General features: G+C 37.8%; 1 protein-coding gene across 1 annotated transcript in view; it reads right to left on the bottom strand.

The window, feature by feature from the left end:
- The window catches only part of col23a1a (collagen type XXIII alpha 1 chain a), a 143,961-nt gene that overhangs the window by 37,264 nt on the left and 82,582 nt on the right, over nt 1–24,115 (bottom strand). Inside the window, exons 3-5 of the mRNA XM_056237610.1 lie at nt 4,698–4,742; nt 3,254–3,261; nt 2,160–2,186 (exon numbers count right to left, since the gene is read on the bottom strand). Coding sequence (XP_056093585.1) covers nt 2,160–2,186; nt 3,254–3,261; nt 4,698–4,742 — 80 coding nt within the window. The remainder of the gene's footprint in view (nt 1–2,159; nt 2,187–3,253; nt 3,262–4,697; nt 4,743–24,115) is intronic.

Consider the following 24,115-nt stretch of genomic DNA (forward strand, 5'->3'; position numbering starts at 1 on the left):
TTTTTGAGACAGGAATTTGGGGTTTTCATGAGCTGTATGCCAAAATCATCAGTATTAAAACAATAAAAGACCTGAAATATTTCAGTTGGTGTGCAATGAATCTAAAATATATGAAAGTTTAATTTTTATCATTACATTAAGGAAAATAATGAACTTTATCACAATATGCTAATTGTTTGAGAAGGACCTGTATATTAATTTCAAAACGTAACATTACCATGACGGTAATTTAAACGTATAGCCTTTGAAAAAAATTTAAATCAAGATTAAATGTGCAAAAAAATTAATGACTAGCTATTTCCAAGTCAACTAGTAGCAGCAGTATCATTTCATCAACTAGTCTCGCACATCCCTAATATACATACATTTAATTTATTTTAATAAAAATATAGCCTAGCATTCCAAATATTCCCAATTCCCATTGCAATGCTAAAAATAAATAAATAGATGGATGTCAAATTAAAAATGTTTATTAACTATTAATTTGTGAAACAGTATGATTTTCATATTACTTTACTATAGGAGTGAATCTCTCAAAGAAAATGTCTTGGTAACATATATGGGGAACAGAGGTAACTCTTAAAATAATTAAAGATATAACAAAAAATAATAATAAAAAAAATCGTACTTTTGATTTTAGGGTGAAATATGACCCAGACAATTCTTATGTTTTAAGAATGACACACACACACACACACACACACACACACGCACACGCACACGCACACGCACACCTGTCTATAATTAGCCACAGACTTTTCCCGGCAGACATACAAATCTGGGAAAACCATGAGTGTACCTCTGATACAAATTTGCTGGGCATGACGGACCCAGCCTGGCATAGACGTATCTAGAGGCTGATCTTACAGCAGATACGCCGTTGCCATATCAGTGCAAACATTACTCTGAGTGTAGAGATAATAGGTGGAGAGACAGGAAGTGGTAATGTAATAAATAATATCTGCAGTATAATTGGCTAAAGAGGCACAATAAGGCTTACTCAGAACTCCCAGACAAATACATTCTCTATTGAGCTCATACTTCACGCCGCGAGGTGAGTAAGGCTTGTTAACTAAACATCTCTTGATATTTGGAGCCAAACCAACCAAACCGAGGGGTCCACAATTAAGACCCAGACAAAACAAGGTACAAAGCCTCATTCGCTTTGTGACTAACCACAATCTGACCCCAGGTTCACCTTGACATGTTCCAGAACCGCCTGCTGCTTATCATTGCGCTGTCTGCTGTTCTACTGAGAGCCACTAGAGGCCACCACACCACTTCTATAGTAGATTATACAATCATAACAATGATCCAATTCAATAAGAAAACTGTTTGGACCCCAATAATTGATCTCATGTTTGTATCCACATAAACAAAGGTACTGGGAAAAAATATATAAACTGACTGTTGATTGTTTGACTGAGGCTTGTTTCATAAATGAAATACAAGATGCAATTATGAGTCACAGTTTACCGAGCAAATTTATTTTTATTTGAACACAAACAAACTCTAGAGCTACTCTAATCAGCGTCCAGTTATAGAAAGAAATCCTCAGATGTGTGTTGTAGGCCCTACTTCAACAGATCGGAGCACATCTGCCCATATGTCACAGTTAGCATGTGATGTTTTGTCTACGCCCAATTCATTTTAAAACGCCCAACTACTTTCCCAGTACTTTCCATTTCAGGGTTCAAGAAACCAGGAAATTATAAACTAAAAGTTCTAAGTGTCTCTGGCCTGCTGTCCCGGACACAGGTTTAGCCAATGGGGTGAATCTATAGCGGTTTCTACAGAGAAACACTATTACCAATGTAATTGAGCCCAGGAGCGCTTTCACTCTTTCCAGGAAACTCAGCATCATTATCGTCCATGTTGCAGAAATACCAGCGAAAGACTTCATTCTTCATCAGAGATAGAGTTTATCAGTAGAAGACTTTGAAACTAGTGCAGATTTTTAGTGCAGACACTTCTCTTGCGACATAAGAGATTTAAAATATATATTTTTTTAAGCTGCACAGATATTTAGTGAGACAGAAAAGAGAAAATTTATATCAGCAAGTGAACTTGAGGTGATTGAAGCAATAAAGGAATGAAAAATAGCCAAAGATGAAGAATAAAGCACAAGAAAGAAACTAGATTATTTAAAGAACATTTACCGGGTAACCGTCGCGCCCAGGTTTGCCCTGTGCAAAGAAAAATTGGGTATAATAAATAAATATAATCTTAGAATAAAAAAAGATAACAAATCTTAAGGCTCCAAAAGGAGGATTTCACAGCGAAGCATTGGACCACAAAGAACCTTTCAGGGAACAGTTTCTTAAAAGACCCATTTTTTTCTTAGAAGGACATTTTAATAATCCAAATAACTTTTTAACATTATAAAGAACCTTTTGCGCAATGGAATTTTATTTTTAAGAGTGTAACATCATGACAGTTTTCATAATCCAAAGAAGCCATGGTTAATTTCATAAAAAAAAAAAAAGATAAATATTGATTACACTTTATTTTAAGGTGCCCGTGTTACAGTGTAATTATACATTTAAGTAATAATAATTAACTACATGAACTTATAGGGTTAGGAATAGGTCAGTTACATGTAATTATGCATAATTTATAGTTATTACTACAGTAACTATGTAACGTATAACATGGACACTGTAAAATAAAGTGTTACCTAAATATTTTTAAATTCAGTGTGATGATTTTAAAAAATATTGTAGTCACACAATTTGACATCTCCAAGCATTAATCAGATCAATGAAATCTTCATGACAACCTGCTAAAATATGGATTAGAAGCCACGTATCTGCTGGAAACAAGGTGTTGACGGCTTGATTTTAACCTAAATCTAAAGCAGGTGTCAGACAGTCTGCAACCTGTTGTTTCACTGGGTTACACTCTTGTTGGATACCAGAACATTAACAGTGGATCAGAAGCACAGGATCTTTTCAGCTTTATATTCCAGAACTTTATTTTTTTAGCATTATTCTATAACTTTATTCTAGTTTTATTTTAGAATCTCAGAAGCACTGGTGTGAGTATTCTAACTTACGGCTCATCTCTGAAGATTCTAGAAATTGCTAATATTCCCAAATGTAAAAATTTCAGGAGCTATGAAAGATCCCAGAACTTGAAGGCAGTTTCTCAGCTTTTATGACTCACCGTTCAAACGTTTTGTCAGCCTTACCACAATACAGAGCTCATATCTGCTGCATGTCATTATTTTGAAGTGTGAGGACGGGTTACTTACCGGGGGTCCTGAAAAATAAAGAAAACACAACAAAGAGACGTGTAAAACAAAGCCAAATGTCTTTTCACTTTCAGTTTAACTTACGATCAAAAATACACTTTCACTCTTTCACCAAAAAGGAAAACCTCTAAATAAATGTTTCCTGACACCGAGATGTATGTCAGGTAAGTGGTATGACCCTCAGAGGAGACAAAGAGGTTTAAGAGACACATTGAAGTTTTATGAGGCAGAAAGTTGTTGGTATTTACTGACGTCTAGACGCTGACAGAACTCGCTCCTCTTAAGAGTTTAAAGAAAACATTCACTCAGCACAGTCAAGCTCGGACCGTTGTGAATGAAACGGCTTCACCATTTGGAAAGCATTTACCCAGGATAAAATATGTTCTAAGAACGCTTTGCTAACGTTTCCTATTACGTTATAAAAATGTTATTTCTGAATGTTCTCTGAACGCTCCAAAATGTTGTTTGGCTTGGTTATGCAGACATTAACTTTCCCTTTTATCATTCTTCAAACATTATGGGAATGTTCTTTGAACGTTCTGAAGATGTTCTCATTCGTTTTAAAAACATTATTAAAGACCAGATAACTTTGATCCAGCGTTCTATTAATGTAACAGAAGGTTTGTTCATAACTTTGAGAGAACCTTGCCAGAATGTTCTGAGAATGTTAGCAGGGTAAGTGTAAGATGGTAAAAGAGAAAGAGTTTGAATGTGTGTGTGCTTTATGGAGTTAACTGAGGAAATTTAAATCGTTTAGGAAAAAGATTGATCTTTCAATTGATGAGGGCTGTAATTGAATGAGCGCTTTTTAACGATTGAGTTATCATGGACGCATGCGACCCGCCTAATGTTTGCGCTGATTAGTCTGCTAAATATCTTCCAGCTTTCCAACCATATTTTCTCTCTCACACTCTAGAGAAACAAACAAACTGTTGTGCAACAGAGAACCTCCTCCATCCATTTCCCCACATTCGACTCTTCCCGCCCGCATTACGACCCAAACTACAACAAGCACGCACTGTTAAACAGAACCATATCTAGCAGACTTAGTGACAAAATGACCCACTATCTCTATGTAAATAAAGTGTTCTGCCAGCGTTTGAAGTTCCTCTCCCAGGGCAGCGGCGCTGGAACAAGTTTGAAAAACAGATGTAAAGAATTGTCATGCTGTCCAAATGCCAGTTGCATGGGAACTCCACGATCCAAGATATAATCCGATCTGGTCAGGAGGTGAATATAGGTTCTGCTGCACAAACTGTATTTGTCATCATCAGTCTGAGTTTAATACCTCTGAATCATCTGAGGGTCGGTGACTCAAAACCACATTCAATGAGGATTTCCTCCCTGTCACATCTCATGATTATGATTTAAGCACAATAACAATGTTTATAGAAAGGCGCTAGACATCAAGAACAGGCAAAATAAATGAAGAGATGGTACTCACCGGGGTCACCTCTTCTGCCCATCCGTCCACGTTTCCCAGGAGGACCTGAAGTCAGGAGAGACAGAGAATGACTTGATAAATATCTTACATAAAATACATTTTGGAATTCATTTGACTTCAATTTCTGAGTCATTACTGAGGTTTCTGAACACATGGATTTATTAAAAGGATCTTTCGATCAGATGTTTGTTTAAGTCCAATACAAATAATGACAGTCTTTATTAAACATAAGCCAGCAACTTGAAACAGTGTGCCATGCACAAACAATACCGAACCAAGAATGAGCAAAGGTGTGGAACTTAAATATATATGGTGATGAATTAATTAAATAATAAACAGCTGTGATGATTAAATTAATATCCATGGTAACTGGTTATGGCGGGAAAAGGAGAACAAAGGAACACAAGAAAACAGGTGACTAAACAGACTGATCGAAAACGAAACCAAAACTAAGCTTAACTGTGGCAAACGCTGAGATGAAATAATAATGAACTTAGTTCATTTAAAATATATATTGCATATATAATGATCAGTTTCGCAAATAAATGTGCTACATTTGACAACCAAATCAACTTAAAAAAATTATAAAAACTGTACTTAGTTTGAAGTCTTTAGACTTCAAAATTAGGATTTTTAATGTGACATTATTTTCATGACAATAAAAAAAAATCTTGTAATGCAGCATTTAGCAGAAGGTTTTGGTTAAAGCTGCTGTCCGTAGCTTTTTTTGGGTTAAAAATTATCCAAAATACATATTTGATAAAATACATAACCAGCCAGTGTTCAAAACTATCTGCTTGCCTTAGCTCGATTCAAAACGGTAAGCTTGTAATAATGTTTTTAATTTTAGTGGTACTGGTGGATTTCCGCGGGAGATTCGAGCATCTCTTTGGGGACATTCTAAAACGCTTAACGTGAAAAACGCTTAACGCTTACTGCACTAAGACAGTGATATTAAAAGACCAAACTCAGTACACATCATATTAATAAACCATACTATGTATAAAAAAATAAGATGAATCCAAAATATGAACGCAACGCGTTTAATTTCACGTTAAGCATTTTCTTCCCATAGAAAACCGTTATAAGAAAACGCTTAACGTGGCTTACTGTACTAAGACAGTGATATTAAAAGACCAAACTCAGTACACATCATATTAATAAACCATACTATGTATAAAAAAATAAGATGAGTCCAAAATATGAACGCAACGCGCTTAACGTGGCTTACTGGTCTTTTAATATCACTGTCTTAGTACAGTAAGCCACGTTAAGCGTTTTCTTATAACGGTTTTCTATGGGAAGAAAATGCTTAACGTGAAATTAAACGCGTTGCGTTCATATTTTGGACTCATCTTATTTTTTTATACATAGTATGGTTTATTAATATGATGTGTACTGAGTTTGGTCTTTTAATATCACTGTCTTAGTACAGTAAGCCACGTTAAGCGTTTTCTTATAACGGTTTTCTATGGGAAGAAAATGCTTAACGTGTAATTAAACGCGTTGCGTTCATATTTTGGACTCATCTTATTTTTTTATACATAGTATGGTTTATTAATATGATGTGTACTGAGTTTGGTCTTTTAATATCACTGTCTTAGTGCAGTAAGCCACGTTAAGCGTTTTTCACGTTAAGCGTTTTAGAATGTCCCTGTCTTTGCGTCATTACGTCACATCTGTACACATAAAGAAGGAGTCTCGGCTAGTATAAGCTATATTGCGTGTGAGGATGTTGGAGGTAGAGATTTATAGCCTTTTCTCACAGCACTTGATATAATTAAACTTATCAATTTGATGGCGGATCCAGAAAGGTTCAAACGACGATCATCATCAGTGACAACTAAAGACTCACCCGCTGTAACATGCAAAAGACTTCGTTCGGACTTCGGAGTGGCTACAGAAAAAAAGAGACTGCAACCGGACCCATGCGAAAACAAGGATAATATCGGAAGGACATTACATGATGTAGTCACGCAATGCTTGCTGACGTTGTTAACATTAACAATTTGAGAACATAGTATAGCTACTTTACACGGTTTTGCGTGAAATGATAACTTATAAGCAATTGTTAGATTTAATCAGCGCGATTTACTGCAATGTCAGAAACAGAACAAAAGTCAATGTTTCTTACTAGTTCAGATGACATTTGCCGGTGAAAATTCTTATGTTGGTCATACTTCCAAAAAGAATAATCTGTGATTCTGAATGACAATATCCACATCGGCGCGGTGACTGACAGCTGCACACTCTCCTCAAACACTGTGTTCCTCCGCGCTGTGCCGTGCCGAGGGTGTTGAACTACAACTCACGTAAAGTTGATAATTCCGCGAATGACTGCAATTGCAGATTTCGAACAGAGATGGCGACAAAGAGGAAAAATGCCGGACTGCAGCTTTAACTTAATCTTGTATTTTTATTTGATGTATATTGTATTAGTTTGAGATCAAACAATAATTGTTGGACTCCTTGTTAAAGTTAATGTAAAATATCTGATTCTCATTAAATATAAAACAGAAATGAATATCATCTTACCTGATAGTAAAACAAATATTGTTTGGATTATGGAAATGAGAATTTTAACTGGGAGACTTGGAGAGGTTTAAATTTTCTTAATTGTCATGAAAATAAAATAATGATTATTATTGTCAATCTAAAAACGATACTTTATTTTCAATTTTAATTACGATTTTTCTTCTTTTTTTTTCTCGGAGTGAAATCCGACCTGGACATTCCCTGACAGTTTTCATGAGATTCACGCTAACAGAAGTCCATATGAGCCAAATGGCAGTAACTTGACCTTGGCAATAGAAAGGTGTAAAAATAGAACTACATGTGTGATGTAGAAACCAGTACCATTTGAGTTTAAACTATGGAAACGATCAAGATTAGGTTCAAATCAATAGTTCACCGATAAAAGCAGATGAAGTATGCATATCTGTGCATGAGGCATCTGGGCACCTCGCATCACTTCCTGTTCGTGTATATGTAAGTCAGAACAAAGCAGCCGAGGGCATACCTCCCAGACGGTAGCCAGGTCCCCCTTCTTCCCTCCTCTCTGTTCCTCTGGTTAACCGATTAACCCCCTCCTTCTTTCTGTCCCTTGGGCACTAAATCACTTCCATCAACCTTTTTTCCCTCCCTTAGGTACTGTGAAATAGAAACCATACCTGAGCTTGGCAGGAGAAGGGGGATTCTGGGATGCTAACAAGCTTGGGTCGCAGACTCACTCTTCTTGTTGGCATTATTGTTATTGTTCTAGGTTAATCAACCCCTGCTGGTTTAACCCCCATTAGAAAGATTGACAAGAAAGGGTCTCAGGGTTTCACTTCCCCGGTGTGGTTCACTTTACTAAATCTAGCGCATCCAGTCTCCTTACAGGAATGTTCAAAGTTCAATACAACTTAAACTCTGTCGCATCTGTGACATGCAGTCGAATAACACAGGAAATATATTCTACATGTCTCTCAGTTATTTATCTATTCATTTATTAATGATTTATTTTTGCAGTTTTTGTCTTTTTATTGTGATAGGACAGTGAGTAGACAGGAAGCGAAGTGGAAGAGAGAAAGGGGGACGGGATCGGGAAAGGTCCATGAGCCGGAAATCGAACTCGGGTCACCCGAGCTGCCCACAGGGCTATCAGCACTGCACAGACGATGGGATCATTTTCAACTTGACTGCAATGTTTCATTCTCCATCATTCAATGCATATTGTCTGTACATAAATCAACTTTAATGTAATGTCATTGCTCTATCGCCTATTGCCTCAATGGTGTACAGTGTCTTTGGGTGGATTGCTGAGGCAGATTGCCAGCAACAGTCATTTTGATTGTTTGTGAATTGATCTTAGGCCCTGTTTACACCTGGTGTCTCTTTTGTCCACTTTCAACCGCTTCTGTCCTGATTTCTTCAAGGGTAGGGTCTACGGGTGGTAAATGTATGGGTTTTTCAGATCTTTCGATCTAATGGACAAAACAAACTTGCGCAATTTACATATGAACGAGCCTGGAGACGATGAAAAAACATAATGAGAACATCAGCTTTTGTTTCTGCTCTGACAGCCACAAGATGACGTGGATCGCTGTGAGTGTGTGTTAGAAATCAGGAATGGTGAGAGAACATTGTGCTTGGTACATTTTTCATCTTCAAACCAAACTTGGGTCTTCAGACGACAAAGTTTAAATCCCGTCTGGCTAGAGCGCTTCCATTAATGTTAATGTGTTAGGTCAGTATAGGCGGAGAGTAGGCCTCTTTTGTGGCTGTTTGAACGCATTCGACCACAAGAGTGTTTACACTACGAAAGCAATCCAGTGCAGTGCGTTTTCAACTAGCTCTGGAAGTGGTCAAAAGTGGACAAGCTCAAAACATTTTAGACCCAGTTTACACCTGAATTTAGTCCACCTGTGATCCGATCGACCAAAACGCATCTTAATGCCAGGTGTAAACAGGGCCTTAGTGATTTAGGAGTCCTCTCGACTACCCCTAACTTTTCCCAGATTTAGGAGCTGGTTTTAGCGCTAAAATGCTTGCTCTTAAAGAAAAAATTTAGGAGTCTTACAATTAGGACTGACACAGCCATTATTTTAAGAGTTTCTCCTAAATCGACAAGTTAGGAGCTACTTTTAGCCTTAGTGGCACTGAAATCACATGCTTTGCTTTTAATAGTTGTTTTAACAAAAATGCGATGCACATTACTGCTTAAAAAAAAAACCCAGGTTGAATTTCATTTGTACAGAAGTGTACACACAGTTTTTGTTTATTTTTACAAACTGAGGAACTTGAAGTTATTATCCATGGTAAATGACAGCATTGATGCTTAACTTATAAACTGACCTCAGAACTTGTATAAAACCTGTAACATTCCTTGCCAAAGGTTAAAGGTCACTAAGTGTACTGGAAGTTGCTTTGTACAAACCTTTCACTATGAAATCTTTCTTGTTAAGAAGACTTTCAGTCTTTGTCTGTAAATTATATCTTACGCCATTCTCTTTCTGTTGCTCTCTGACTGTTCTATATAATATACGGTTTTCGGCTCAACTTCCCCTACCGTAATGACGTTCCAGTGTTTGTGTACGATAACACAAATCATAGTCAACATAGTGAAAATAGTGAGCCATAGCTTCATCTTTAAGCTCTACTAGCTTACTGCACTAGCTACACAGTATTAAATTACAAAAGACCAAACCACAACGGCTATAAATACAAGTGTAACTATGTTCTTCACTAACAGAGCCCATAAACAACATGAGGAACTCTGAGACACTGGGCTGAAGGCTCAATGCTGAAGACGCCAATGAAAGGGGCCTCTCAAGCTTTTTATCTGTCAGCATTTGATGAACTGTCTCATGGACAATCATCATAAAAGTTAGAACTGCAAGATTAAAAACTGGAATCTGGATGCAATCGAGGTCTTCGCCGTCTTAAAGTTCTCCTATGTTCTCCCCGATAGCTGTCCCGTTGTGTGAACATTAAGAAATCAGATAATTGAAGTGTATCATTATTCTCAGCTTTGACGATCTAACCGCTCGGCGAAATTCCAATCCTTATCCGATTGAGAAAATCTGGTTCTTATAGTCATGCAAAGGTTTGATTTAGCTACTGTGACATTTGGTCGAAAGCAAATGAAAACGTCATTGTTTTCCTCCGGCTTTGTGTTGGGAGCAACTGTTCGCAATAAGCGTCAGCAGTGAAATCTCAGAATTCGATCCTCTCGGTTCCTTAACCACAACTGATTTCCTCTCCAGTATCCCTCGCTGACAAAATTAAATTCTAAAAATGGAACGGAAATTAGATTAATACCAGAAGGTGTGTGTGGTTTGCGTGGACATCGCCGTGACAAACCTTTGTCCCAGGCAAATTTAAACATAATCTGACAGGAAGTTCACACATTATCTTTCAGTTATCCAACATCTGTAACTCAATGAAATAATACACTAAACTTGCACCAGTTTCTTTCTATACCTATTGAAAATCCAGTCATGAAATAGTCGTAACCACTCACTTTAAATGAGAATTTGATTAATAAAATGGGGGGAAATGTGTATTTCAGAGGCTGTAACTAGTTACCATTTCCTTTTCCACTATTTACCATCATTTAACATGTTTGCAGTTCATGTAAGCAGTCTTGTGATGTGACAAATACGTGTAATAAATCAAATTATGTCTAAAAAATATATAATAATTATACAAGAATTTAGATCAATTGTTTACTTGCAACTGTTTGAAATGCCACATCAATGACATATTGATAATTTAAGCACTTTTAAGGACATTATTCATTGCGCTTTAATAAACCGCTTTCGTGTTCATGCAAAATGCAAAAACAGAGAGAGTTATTTGGCTTTCTGTGATGTCTGACAGGTGGTTTATGTTGACTTGTGGGGGGATTGGAGCAACAGAGCAGGAACTCTGACTGTCAAATCAAATGCTGCTGCTCATTAGAGATCATGAACAGCCAAATAACAGAGCCGAAGTCAACCGTTTCAAATGAGGAGAGGCGATGTGTGTTATCTGGGCATTCCAATGTGTGTGAGTGTGTTTGCGTGCACATGTAAGATGGTTCAAGTGTCAGGTGTTAAATAGAAATTATACAGAAAAAGCCATCACACATGGAGTTTTTGTACAATTATAAATGAAATGTCTTGAACACTTGCTTTCTTGTCATGCTTTACATGTGCTATTAAATGATAGTGTCATTTTAGCATGATCATTGTAGTGAATGTGTCAATAAGATCTCTGCTTATGTACAGCGCCGTGCTGTACTGAATTAACTGCAAAAATACCTTACTGTATTACAGCCTTAAAGGGATAGTTCACCCAAAAATGAAAGTTCTATCATTAATTACTCACCCTCATGTCATTCCAAACTCGTAAGACTTTCGTTCATCTTCGGAACACAAATTAAGATCTTTTTGATGAAATCTGAGTTTTCTGTCCCTCCATTGACAGCTATGCAACTACCACTTTGACGCTTCAAAAAGTTGTTTAAGAGATTGTAAAACTAATCAATATGAATTGAGTGGTTTATTTCAAAATTTTCTGAAGAGACATGATCATTTTATATGATGATATGATATGATATGATCTTTTTTCACATATAAATATTCATCAACTCACACATCAGTTGTGGTAAACGGAAGCTCAAGTATGTCCGCTTGACGTGCGAGAACCAATGAGGTTCATTCTCGTGTTACGCAGCACGTTTGAGCTTCTGCAAGAACCAATGAGGTTCATTCTCGTATTACGCAACACGTTTGAGCTTCAGCAAGAACCAATGAGGTTCATTCTCGTATTACGCAACACGTTTGAGCTTCTGCAAGAACCAATGAGGTTCATTCTCGTGTTACGCAGCACGTTTGAACTTCAGCAAGAACCAATGAGGTTCATTCTCGTGTTACGCAGCACGTTTGAACTTCAGCAAGAACCAATGAGGTTCATTCTCATGTTACGCAACACGTTTGAGCTTCAGCAAGAACCAATGAGGTTCATTCTCGTGTTACGCAGCACGTTTGAACTTCAGCAAGAACCAATGAGGTTCATTCTCATGTTACGCAACACGTTTGAGCTTCAGCAAGAACCAATGAGGTTCATTCTCGTGTTACGCAGCACGTTTGAACTTCAGCAAGAACCAATGAGGTTCATTCTCATGTTACGCAACACGTTTGAGCTTCAGCAAGAACCAATGAGGTTCATTCTCGTGTTACGCAGCACGTTTGAACTTCAGCAAGAACCAATGAGGTCCATTCTCGTATTACGCAGCACGTTTGAACTTCAGCAAGAACCAATGAGGTTCATTCTCGTATTACGCAGCACGTTTGAGCTTCAGCAAGAACCAATGAGGTTCATTCTCATGTTACGCATCACGTTTGAGCTTCAGCAAGAACCAATGAGGTTCATTCTCGTATTACGCAGCACGTTTGAACTTCAGCAAGAACCAATGAGGTTCATTCTCATGTTACGCAACACGTTTGAGCTTCAGCAAGAACCAATGAGGTTCATTCTCGTGTTGCGCAGCAGGTTTGAACTTCAGCAAGAACCAATGAGGTTCATTCTCATGTTACGCAACACGTTTGAGCTTCAGCAAGAACCAATGAGGTTCATTCTCGTGTTACGCAGCACGTTTGAACTTCAGCAAGAACCAATGAGGTCCATTCTCGTATTACGCAGCACGTTTGAATTTCAGCAAGAACCAATGAGGTTCATTCTCATGTTACGCAGCACGTTTGAACTTCAGCAAGAACCAATGAGGTTCATTCTCATGTTACGCATCACGTTTGAGCTTCTGCAAGAACCAATGAGGTTCATTCTCGTATAACGCAACACGTTTGAGCTTCAGCAAGAACCAATGAGGTTCATTCTCGTGTTACGCAGCACGTTTGAACTTCAGCAAGAACCAATGAGGTTCATTCTCGTATTACGCAGCACGTTTGAGCTTCAGCAAGAACCAATGAGGTTCATTCTCGTGTTACGCAGCACGTTTGAGCTTCTGCAAGAACCAATGAGGTTCATTCTTGTTACGCATCACGTTTGAGCTTCAGCAAGAACCAATGAGGTTCATTCTCGTGTTACGCAACACGTTTGAGCTTCAGCAAGAACCAATGAGGTTCATTCTTGTTACGCATCACGTTTGAGCTTCAGCAAGAACCAATGAGGTTCATTCTCATGTTACGCAGCACGTTTGAGCTTCAGCAAGAACCAATGAGGTTCATTCTCGTGTTACGCAGCACGTTTGAGCTTCTGCAAGAACCAATGAGGTTCATTCTTGTTACGCATCACGTTTGAGCTTCAGCAAGAACCAATGAGGTTCATTCTCGTGTTACGCAACACGTTTGAGCTTCTGCAAGAAACAATGAGGTTAATTCTCGTGTTACGCATCATGTTTGAGCTTCAGCAAGAACCAATGTGGTTCATTCTCATGTTACGCATCACGTTTGAGCTTCAGCAAGAACCAATGAGGTTCATTCTCGTGTTACGCAACACGTTTGAGCTTCTGCAAGAAACAATGAGGTTAATTCTCGTGTTACGCATCACGTTTGAGCTTCAGCAAGAACCAATGAGGTTCTTTCTCATGTTACGCATCACGTTTGAGCTTCTGCAAGAACCAATGAGGTTCATTCTCGTGTTACGCAACACGTTTGAGCTTCAGCAAGAACCAATGAGGTTCATTCTCGTGTTACGCATCACGTTTGAGCTTCAGCAAGAACCAATGAGGTTCATTCTCGTATTACGCAGCACGTTTGAGCTTCAGCAAGAACCAATGAGGTTCATTCTCATGTTACGCATCACGTTTGAGCTTCAGCAAGAACCAATGAGGTTCATTCTCGTATTACGCAGCACGTTTGAACTTCAGCAAGAACCAATGAGGTTCATTCTCATGTTACGCAACACGTTTGAGCTTCAGCAAGAACCAATGAGGTTCATTCTCGTGTTGCGCAGCACGTTTGAACTTCAGCAAGAACCAATGAGGTTCATTCTCATGTTACGCAACACGTTTGAGCTTCAGCAAGAACCAATGAGGTTCATTCTCGTGTTACGCAGCACGTTTGAACTTCAGCAAGAACCAATGAGGTCCATTCTCGTATTACGCAGCACGTTTGAACTTCAGCAAGAACCAATGAGGTTCATTCTCATGTTACGCAGCACGTTTGAACTTCAGCAAGAACCAATGAGGTTCATTCTCATGTTACGCATCACGTTTGAGCTTCTGCAAGAACCAATGAGGTTCATTCTCGTATAACGCAACACGTTTGAGCTTCAGCAAGAACCAATGAGGTTCATTCTCGTGTTACGCAGCACGTTTGAACTTCAGCAAGAACCAATGAGGTTCATTCTCGTATTACGCAGCACGTTTGAGCTTCAGCAAGAACCAATGAGGTTCATTCTCGTGTTACGCAGCACGTTTGAGCTTCTGCAAGAACCAATGAGGTTCATTCTTGTTACGCATCACGTTTGAGCTTCAGCAAGAACCAATGAGGTTCATTCTCGTGTTACGCAACACGTTTGAGCTTCAGCAAGAACCAATGAGGTTCATTCTTGTTACGCATCACGTTTGAGCTTCAGCAAGAACCAATGAGGTTCATTCTCATGTTACGCAGCACGTTTGAGCTTCAGCAAGAACCAATGAGGTTCATTCTCGTGTTACGCAGCACGTTTGAGCTTCTGCAAGAACCAATGAGGTTCATTCTTGTTACGCATCACGTTTGAGCTTCAGCAAGAACCAATGAGGTTCATTCTCGTGTTACGCAACACGTTTGAGCTTCTGCAAGAAACAATGAGGTTAATTCTCGTGTTACGCATCATGTTTGAGCTTCAGCAAGAACCAATGTGGTTCATTCTCGTATTACGCAGCACGTTTGAGCTTCAGCAAGAACCAATGAGGTTCATTCTCGTGTTACGCAACACGTTTGAGCTTCTGCAAGAAACAATGAGGTTAATTCTCGTGTTACGCATCACGTTTGAGCTTCAGCAAGAACCAATGAGGTTCTTTCTCATGTTACGCATCACGTTTGAGCTTCTGCAAGAACCAATGAGGTTCATTCTCGTGTTACGCAACACGTTTGAGCTTCAGCAAGAACCAATGAGGTTCATTCTCGTGTTACGCATCACGTTTGAGCTTCAGCAAGAACCAATGAGGTTCATTCTCATGTTACGCATCACGTTTGAGCTTCTGCAAGAACCAATGAGGTTCATTCTCGTGTTACGCAACACGTTTGAGCTTCAGCAAGAACCAATGAGGTTCATTCTCTTGTTACGCATCACGTTTGAGCTTCTGCAAGAACCAAGGAGTTTGTTCTTGTGCGTCAAGCAGGTTCCGTTGAGCTTCAATTTATGTCCGCTGATCAATGTTTATATGCAAATAAAAGCCTAAATTAAATCTGTTCATCATACAAAGTGATCGGAAAATTTGGACTAAACCGCTGGATCATATGGATTAGTTTTACGATCTCTTTATGAACTTTTTGAAGCGTCAAAGTGGTAGTTGAGTAGCTGTCAACGAAGAGACAGAAAGCTCTCAGATATTAAATATGATATGCAATTGCACATCTTCTTTGAGTTTCCTCCTATTATTGTGGCTTTGTGGTGCCTGTTTTGTATTGTTTAAGCTTTGTTGAAGAGCCAAAGAACAGCAGAGGAAACCTGGCCATCAGGCATTCTAATTAGAATAACCATGCACAATTCGCTCAAATGATTTTAATAAAATATGTATATGGTTTTTTTTTTCAGTTTGTTAGCCCATTTTAGCTTTAAACATTACAAAAACTGAAGATTTTTATGCATCTGCAGCATCTGCACACATTTATTGTCCAAGCCACAGCAAAACAAACAAAGATTTAACCTCCTCTATTTAACATCGCTTTTCTGCAAAGATTAAATCAACAATTTAAGCCGCACAGTACCAAAAAACATATGGAACTCGCCATTAGCATGTAAATGTAATGCGTGAGGGTTGGCGTTTGCCCGTGTAAGTGCGGCTATTAGGAGTTTGCCCATTGCGTGATGGAGTGTTAACTCTCTTGACCTCCAGATAAACAACTCTGTCGCTCCACCCCCAGCCGCCTGGCCTGGCAGTGAAACATTTCCATCTGTTTGTTGACGCTGGAAGTGTTGGTGTTTATGAGAGGGGCCGGCCTCCACTGGGTCCCAGACACTCGTTGGGTGGCTCTCCCATTAGCACAAGTGATTACAATAGTGAACAGTGAGAGGATGTTCAGACTCACGCCCCATCACATGCAGCACGACAAAAGTAGCCCTGGGGCGTTATGACAGGATTTCGGATTCATTCTAATCATCGTGTAGGTTAAAAGGTCATGAAGTAGCTACTCATTAAGACATGTAAGAGGTGAAAGTCATAAATCACTTACAATTTAGCGGCACAGGAAACGTGACTGCACACAAATTGATAACACATTACATAAACCTGATGTTTCCTACACATTTTCAGCTTATTATTTCAGACATAATAAGCTCCATAATGATATATTTATCTTATCTGAAAATAAAAAAAGATTCTGGATGCAAGTGATTGTTGTCTCTACACCACTCTGGAGCAAGTTGACTGTAAGACTGTAAGATTTTCCTGATACTGTATATACATAAGCGGAACATTACTGTGATATAATCAAATCAGACACCACTTGCTTTCTTCAGAGGTGTTAGACCCATTCAATTCTATTACAGTTACAAAACAAGGGTCCAAAACCAAGTATCAAATGCAGGTAAAAATAGGCTTTGTAGTGAGTAACTACAATGCCAGTTGGCCAGTGATTATTAGGAACTGCAACATAATACACGGTTTAAATAGAATTGTGAGAACGATAATCTGACCCTCATTCATTTCAAAGACATACAAGCCGTTTACTAAGATCTGTCATGAGTCGTGTATCTTCACATCAGGTTACAAAAGCCTTTGACCGATTAAAGTTTTTTTTCAAATAAATAACTAAATATAAATGTATATACATAACAGATTTAAACATTTAAATATATATATATATATAAACTTTAGTTATTTTTAAATTATATAATTATAAATATATTTATGTAAAAAATAAATGTTTACATAAATGTTTTAAAAATTATATTCACTTATAATTATATAATAAATAAAAAAAATTAACATTTATAAAAAAAAAATCTATAAATATAATTTTATACTATAGTTATGTAAATATGTTTTATACAAATATATAATATTTATAAAAAATATATATATTTATACAAATATTTATTTAGCCTATATATGTTTTAAAAATTAAATAAATCAATAATAAATCAATAAATAATGTGGTCAGTAATTTGAAATCCTATTCTCAGAATTGTGAAGAGAACATTCGAGAATGAAATTAATCTTATCCGCTGACAGCCAGATTTTATTTTGTATAAAATGGACCGCACCTTCTGTCTGAATGTCATCTGGTGTAGATCGGTGGTATCTTGTGACAAACACATGTGAGAAGCTAACAGCAAACAAGTACATGATCAAGTGGTCTTGATTCCCAGAGATTACACACATATTTTGGTGCTCCTTTAAACCCTAGGCATAACAGTTTGAATAAGCATGCAAGGTATGCTAGAACGAACTTGGTATGCTAGAACTTTACTAGAATAGCGTTACTTGTGATTGCCTGTTTTTAAATATTGCTAATCAACTCACACAGTCTGAGATGAAAAACATTCGTAACTCGAGTGGATCGCTGGATGTTTTACTAAATAGAGCATTACTGCAGCCTGTTATCATTAAATCAGTTTCTGATGACTGTAAACCACAAGTTCAGGTTTTGGGGAAGCGGAAATCTTTTCAGCAGGTTTTATTATTGATGTGAAAATCTCTGTAACATGAGCCAAGATTTTCTTATTCCTATTTGAGGAAAGAATTTGTTTAACCATGCCTAGTGACCACAACATTAGTGCGGGTATCATAATCTTAATGTATCCTTTTAGCTTTGCAGCCACTTCAGTTGTTCATTGACAAAACATGTTTGATTGTGTAGTATTTTCAGATAACTAAGACTATAGAGTGTCATACTCAGTCTCAAGTAAGTTTATGAGTATGACTTTATCTTATTAAACAGCTTGAGAAGAAGATTGCCAGAGAAGAGGATAGGGGTCCAGATTGACAGCGCTTTCTGTGCAGGGTGACCTTGAGAACATATTTACATCCATGTTGTAGCACTTTCGAAATGCTGCCAGATCACAAGCCTCTACGCATTTCAGACATTTGGTTGGGCAGCCAAATACAGTCAGACAAAGATGACTGGCTATCATTTACACCTCTAAACACCTAACTCATTGACTCCACAGCAGAGAGTGCCAGAAGCTTCAGTGAACACCTCATTCCTCACAGGAAAACTGAGAAAGTGTGGAGAGAGTGAGAAAAGGAGAGAGACAGATAGAGGGAGAGAGAATTCACTGTGTTGAAATTGCACAAACTGATATTACGAGTGTCAAAAAGCATTTCAGTCACCAGATCTACTTGACCATCCTGATGAATCACAGAAGAAAATTAATAGTTGAATAAAGTTGTTATTTTATTGGGTTTTTCTGCGCACAAAAAGTATTCTCGTCGCTTGATAAACTTAAGGTTGAGCCACTGTAGTCACTTGGACTATTTTAACGATGTCTTTACTAACTTTTCTGTTAGTAAAGACAGAAGCCTATGAAGGAGTGAGACAGCTCTCAGATTTCATCAAAAATATCTTAATTTGTGTTCCGAAGATGAACGAAAGTCTTACGGGGTTGGAACAACATGAGGGTGAGTAATTACTGACAGCATTGGTATTTTTGGGTGAACTAACTAACCCTTTAATGATGTCTTTACTAACTTTCCGGGGCTTGAAAGTGGTGAGTCAATGGAGGGACAAAAATCAGTCAGATTTCATTAAAAAGATCTTAATTTATGTTCCGAAGATGAACGAAAGTCTGTCCATTTAAAGCTAAACTACAGATTTATGCACTCTCTATCAGTATTTGTGGCTGAAACATTAGTATGTATATCAGGGTTCTCAAGTTTTATCAAAAGCTTGGAGTGAGATCACATTTGGTTAGGGGAGGAGCCCAAGGGGAGGAGCCCCAGTGGAGCCCCGCCCCCCAATTTTACCCATTGTTCATAATTAACCAGCACAAATTAAAATTATAACAATTGGTAAATCTGATAAATGACAGAGCAATTCATCACATCAAATATACTCTTTAATGTTGTATTTCAAAATTACTCAAATATAACAAATTGCTCCAAACAATTTGGAAAAACAAATCTTTTTGCATTTTTTCCTGACTTGAAAAATACAAATACAATGGCAATGATTAATGTATGTTTTGACAGGATATACAATATTAACCAGAGCACTCTGCCTTAATACATGTAGCCTTAATGTAACTAGAAAGACTATTAATACAGTATAATATATAATTTAAAATAAAATTCAATTCTTCAATAAACTTCATTCCTTCCCATACCCACTAACATTTACCTTAGCAAACGCTTCTGGCTTTTTTTGCCAAGTAGTTGTAGAGTTTTTGACTGCATCAATAATAATGTTTACGATTGGCTATATATTAAATGTTCTAGCCTAAAAATTTTAGACGAGCTTTCTTCCAACTTACCTTCTCCATCACGACCTATGATCACGACGTGTGTTCGCGCGATATTGTTGGTTACCTAACGTACGTACGGTGGCCGAGAATGTGTGTGCGTATACGTTCGCGCCATCTATGCGTTCGCGCGATGACCGAGAATGTTCCGTCAACTTCCGTGTGTTCGCGCATCTATGTTGCCTAGTAACGAACGCAATCTGGCCGAGATACGGACGCGCTGGCGGCAGGAAACTTCACTTTGTGTGCCTGCGCCTCGTATACAACGTTATATAAAGCTTGCAGGACAACTTGGTTGGCATTGCCTTTTCAGCGTGAGAAATACATGGTGTGGCGTGTGAGCGTGTGAACTGGTTGAATTGCGTGTGTCTCACGGCCAATGCGTGAGACTTGAGAACCCTGTGTATATGTTACTTGTGGAGGAACATTTTTATCAAAGTAACTACACCAGGAAAAAAAGACGCAAATCTGAAAAATATGTTCTCTGAGCTAGTATTTTGCATAAATGTCTATAGTAGCCAGACAATTTCTTTGTTTACTGACATAAACAGAAAACACATAAAACATAAACACTCCAGGATAAATGACGGAGGACTGAAATTTCTAGCTAAATTAAACTCGACAGCTCTGAATATAAATCATTATTGTATGTTTAACACGGTGACTTGGGCTTGAACACGCAGTATTGAACACAGATTTTTTTAAGAAGCTCAATATAATTCATTTCTAACTAGAAATCCTCCATAGTGGACCTTTAAATGAATGAACGGAAACATGGTCGGAACGACATAAGAGTGAGTAAATGACCATTTCAATTTTGAAATAGACTATAAAATAAATGCAATTTTAACATTTAAGTTGAAAGCATATTTTGAAAGAAAATAAAACGTTCAAATCACTTGTTTAAAATGAAAACAAGTCTTAACTGAAACACTATTTTTTTTAAATATATCTGCGCCAGGCACACTTCACTCAACAAGATCAGATTCTTGGCCTTTCATTGCACTGAAAGCTCAAAACCACATATGAAAACACCTCAAAGAAGCTTCCATATGTCACTTAATACGTAACTGTTACATGATGGCGAGAGAGGTTTGCATGACAAGCAATATTATTTTAAATTAAAATCAATAGCACATTTGGAGTTTCAATGAGATGTAGACCCGTGCCGAGGTCTAAACATTTCCTTTGAGATATTTACACACAGGCTGTATTTTTGACTGAGGAGAAGATGTGCAAAGTCCATCATGGTGGTTGCATCGCTACGTCAAGCATCCATGTTTAATGGGACATGATGTTTGTCCAGCTTTGAAGAAACTCATCTCAATTTAGACAATAGAGTTCATAGTATTCTCTTCTGGGATTTGACTTGACAAAAAAAGCCTTCTTTCCGCTGGCAATAGTGTTTTTGGTAGCTTGAGAGATCACAGCCAAATGCAACCGAGGTTCCTGGAACAAACACTGCATTGAGGCAGAGGGTTTCTTTAAAGCACTGCCATTGTCTTAATGTGACTTGAGGAGCAAACTAAGACATCTGAAGTCAAAACACTATACATCTCTGTCACAATTGCCCGGATGCCAGATGTGTGAAGGCAACATCACAACCGAATCTCTCAAACTATTACGCTATGCTTACCCACACAAGTGTTCAACCGAGACGCAACAACAACGCAGCAGCAAGCCATGTGTTTCTGAAGAGCTTCAGATTCAGATTCACCTTGGGCTAGACGTGTCTCATGACAGACTGGATCGTCCATCCTTTCAGAGACTTAAAAAATAATCAAACCCAGTACACTGCTCAACATGATCTGGTGCGTGTCCACATAAACTGAGCAGGCAAAGTCGGACGTTCCTGAATGACACACTCGCATTCATTAGTGCAGTCATGTCAGCTCTTCCTGAACTTCTTGGCCCATATAAGATGAGAACGCTTTACAAACTCTGCTATTTAATATTAAACAAATGTAACATGTCATCAATGACTTTGCACAGTCCCTGTTCCCACTCAGTTTCCCCAGTCTTTAGCTGTTTTCTGTGGTCGGATGTGTTTTGTTGTCTTAATGTGTTCCAGTAATATTTCTGTATAAGCTCAAACCGCTCATCTGCGCTGACTGTTTTGAATATTCTTGCATGTATAATCGAGCACAATGGGCTGGTCGTTCTTTTTACACTCATTTCCTGTTTTTTAGTTCTAATGCCTCTAATAACGGGATGACGACTCACGGAGAAACCGACACTGCTTGAAAAACCACAGTAAAGACAAAACACACACACACACACAGGCAGCAATGAGATTAAATTAAGAAAAAATAGAGATGTGTACTGCTTCTTATATTTGTCTACAGAGAGAAAATCTCAAGAGATCTCAACATTGTCTCAAACTGTGCTCAGATTTGCCAAGAAAAGTCAGACCTCAGAACTCCAACATTTCAATAAACACTTCTGTCCAAATAATTTCTGCTACATCTTTATCAACAACTTTTTCATTTGATTATATTTTTTATTTTAATTACATGTACTGCTGTTTGCAACCTGTTTGTTTTACAATTAAACATTCACCCTTCAAAAGTTTGCAGTCAATACGATTTTTTTTTTTTAAAGAAATGAATACATGATACATGTAAAATTAATAGTAAAATTCCATCAAATTGAATTGAATAATCCTTACATATTTTAATTGAATCATTGATTAAGGATTGTTCAGTTGACCCTTCGCATGGAGCTTGATTGACAGGTGATCTAACCAATCATTAAACGCTTTCTGCGGTTAAAACAACATTCCTTCTTCATTCATGTTTATTTGATGCTATAAATGAACTAGAAAGGAATAGATGATCGGATCACGAGCAGCTTTAACTGATGCTCTACAGCGATCTGTCACGACACATTAAAGAGCCACAAAACGGTATTTATTGTTTAAATTTCTTTTGAAAAAAATGACCAAATTTGAAAGGTGAGACTTTGTTTAATATGTTTAATATCAAAAGTAACCGAAAAGTAACCTGGTCTGTCCTGTCTGTCACCGTGTTGTCAGTTCGCGATGTATTTTTCACTGCGTGAGAACATGGTGTGTGTGTGTGTGTGTGAGAGCAACATAGCTTGTCGGACATAGCGACAGTAACTAAGAGGGGCGGGTCTTTGCGAAGGGTCTTTGTCAATTATTCAATTAAATTATGTAAGGATTATTCAATTCAACTTGATGGAATTTTACTATTAATTGAAATCTTTAAAAAAGGCTTAAAACATTTTTGAGTGTGCTTTTCAGTAAAGGATGCATTAAATTGTCAGTAGCCTATAGGCTACGTGACAGTAAAGTAATTTCCACAAAATATTAAGCAGCACAACTGTTTTCAACATTGATAATAATAAATGTTTATTGAGCACCAGATCAGCATAAAATGCAGACTTTGCTAAAACATTTTCACCGGTTAACATTGTCAAATAGCTTGCATGCCCTGGATGTATTTACATTTAAAAAAATTAAACATGTTTTGCTTTGAAATAATGAAAATTGAAAGTAAATAGGGTCAATTTTGATTTCATGTTGACTTATAACAGAACTTTCAGAGTTATGAAAGACCCACTTCTGAGCAATACCACATTCCTCTGGGATGTTCCCATCATTTCAGCAAAGTTAAACACTTTCCAGAACATTTTATCATGTTGTTTGGGACAAAAAAAAAAAAAAAGCCTTGGATAAAGGGGAAAGACAATAACACCATCAAAAAGCCATTAAAAAACAATCACAAAACATTACCCAGAGTGATGCAGACATACACAAACACAAACCAGTTTCACTACACCAGTAACTGCTCTGCTCTTGATACTGGGTCACATATGGCGGTAGTGGGCGGACGGGTCATCAAACAGAACGCCCTGCAGATTTGCAATCCATTAGTCGAGTGTGAGAGATCCCCTTCATGTTGACAGCACAACGCTACACGTGTGTTCGAGTTGAAGCTGACCCTGAACCAGCCACATTTTTAAAAGGTGATTTATGATTCGCTAATGCCAGAAATGATGATTCGGTGAGCTAGGCACTTCATCATGTGGAAATAGGCCACACAAGGAGGCTAAAGGTCACACCGGAGATGTGGTTTAACACAAATCAGTTTCTGTAGGCCAGTGTAACAGACTCTAACCCAATCCAAGTCCAACAGGTATTTCATGTGCTGATGGGAAAAATAAAGACTAACAAAAATAAATAAAATCAACACCAATCCTGCCAAAGTTTGGGGTAAAAGTGTGATTTAAAAAATAAATAAATAACCTAAATACTTTTATTCTGCAAGGATGCATTAAATTGATCAAAAGACAGTAACGAC

The sequence above is a fragment of the Rhinichthys klamathensis genome, unplaced genomic scaffold (genome assembly GCF_029890125.1).
Source record: "Rhinichthys klamathensis goyatoka isolate OS25496 unplaced genomic scaffold, OSU_Roscu_1.1 h1tg000491l_1, whole genome shotgun sequence".
Taxonomy (NCBI): Eukaryota; Metazoa; Chordata; class Actinopteri; order Cypriniformes; family Leuciscidae; genus Rhinichthys; species Rhinichthys klamathensis.